The following is a 1,237-nucleotide window of genomic DNA, read 5'->3' as shown; positions in this document are numbered from 1 at the left end:
ATCTCATACATTACCCACAATGCTCTGTAGTGCTACTGCAGGGGTCATTTAGGGGATCAGGTGAAGTAAATAATGAAAATGTAAATCAGCTTAGGCAGTAACATCGTTTAGACTCTTTTAGCAAGAAAACACTGAAGAACTGTCAACAGAACMTTTATCCTACAGAGAGCTTATTTAGCAGCAGAAAACTATAAATCCTTTAGCAGTGACAGACACACTTTCATGCAAACAGAATTTTAAAAACCTTTACTWTCCATCAGTTTCACAGGACATGATTATTTAGGCAGAAACYAAAGGATGTAAAGGAGCAACACTCATCACTGTGGTACCTCCTGCAGCATGCGTCCACGCCCGCCGCTGTCCTGCAGGTTGTTCAGAAGCTTGTCGAGGGTTAGACTGACGTGAACATGGTGATCCACCTGCCCACTACTGCAGAGGGCTGAGAGAACCAGACCCAGACCCAACACACARCCCGTGCTGAGGAACGGGAGAAAAGAGCAGAATTCTCAGCAGATGAGCTGTGTGATTATAAATGTGGTTTAAAAACTCAGCACTGCTGTCAAACATTTAATCATTTAATCCATGCTTATCACCTGCCGCCTCACCTGCCTAAGTTTTAAACTAACAGCCTGATGGTCTTTCAGTCTACATCTGCACAAACACCACTCACTTGTACTCCAGGCTGGGGTTGAAGGAACAACTCTCCAGAGCTTCTAGAGAACTGAACAGGAGCTCAGAGTCCTTCTGAGCTGAGACGTCACTGAGTAAAGACAGAAACTGATGAGGACCTGCAGGCGGGTGCATCAGAACCCCCCCCAGCAGACCCTGTACCTGAGGCGCTGCTGTTGCAGGCAGGACAGCACCATGCCGAGGGCGAGGCCTGAATGGAACTGGACAGCCTGGGAGTCGTCGACCGTAGGAGAGCCCGGCAGGCCGGCCTTCAGTGTCGTGAGGACCTGGACCAGACCGTCCCTCTGCCAGACCACCAAGACGGGGACCAACAGGGACAAGGCCAGGCTGGCGCAGGAGCGAGCGATGGCGCTCGCTGTGTTCTCACCTGAGTACGAGCGCTGAGGAGAAGGAAATWTTAAGAGTCAGTCTGTCATGATCCAACAACAATCAGAGCAACACAAAGTACAGAACTAAGACCATTTTTATGGTTTGAAGTTTTTTATTGTTAAAAGTATCTAAGGTGTTCTTTGTGTTTGATTACATGTCCAGCTGTAAGGATTGTCTG

The 1,237-nt window shown here is 48.2% G+C and overlaps 1 protein-coding gene across 1 annotated transcript in view; it reads right to left on the bottom strand.

Moving 5' to 3' along the window:
* Positions 1-1,237, bottom strand: part of focad (focadhesin) — a gene marked incomplete at its 5' end in the record, with an annotated part of 114,289 nt that overhangs the window by 34,063 nt on the left and 78,989 nt on the right. The window contains 3 exon segments of the mRNA XM_014021068.1: positions 330-477; positions 671-760; positions 832-1,070. Of these exon segments, the coding sequence (XP_013876522.1) occupies positions 330-477; positions 671-760; positions 832-1,070 (477 nt within the window).

This window comes from Austrofundulus limnaeus, unplaced genomic scaffold (assembly GCF_001266775.1).
Source record: "Austrofundulus limnaeus strain Quisiro unplaced genomic scaffold, Austrofundulus_limnaeus-1.0 Scaffold277, whole genome shotgun sequence".
NCBI classification, from domain to species: Eukaryota; Metazoa; Chordata; class Actinopteri; order Cyprinodontiformes; family Rivulidae; genus Austrofundulus; species Austrofundulus limnaeus.
This window is presented reverse-complemented; position numbering and strand designations above follow the sequence as displayed.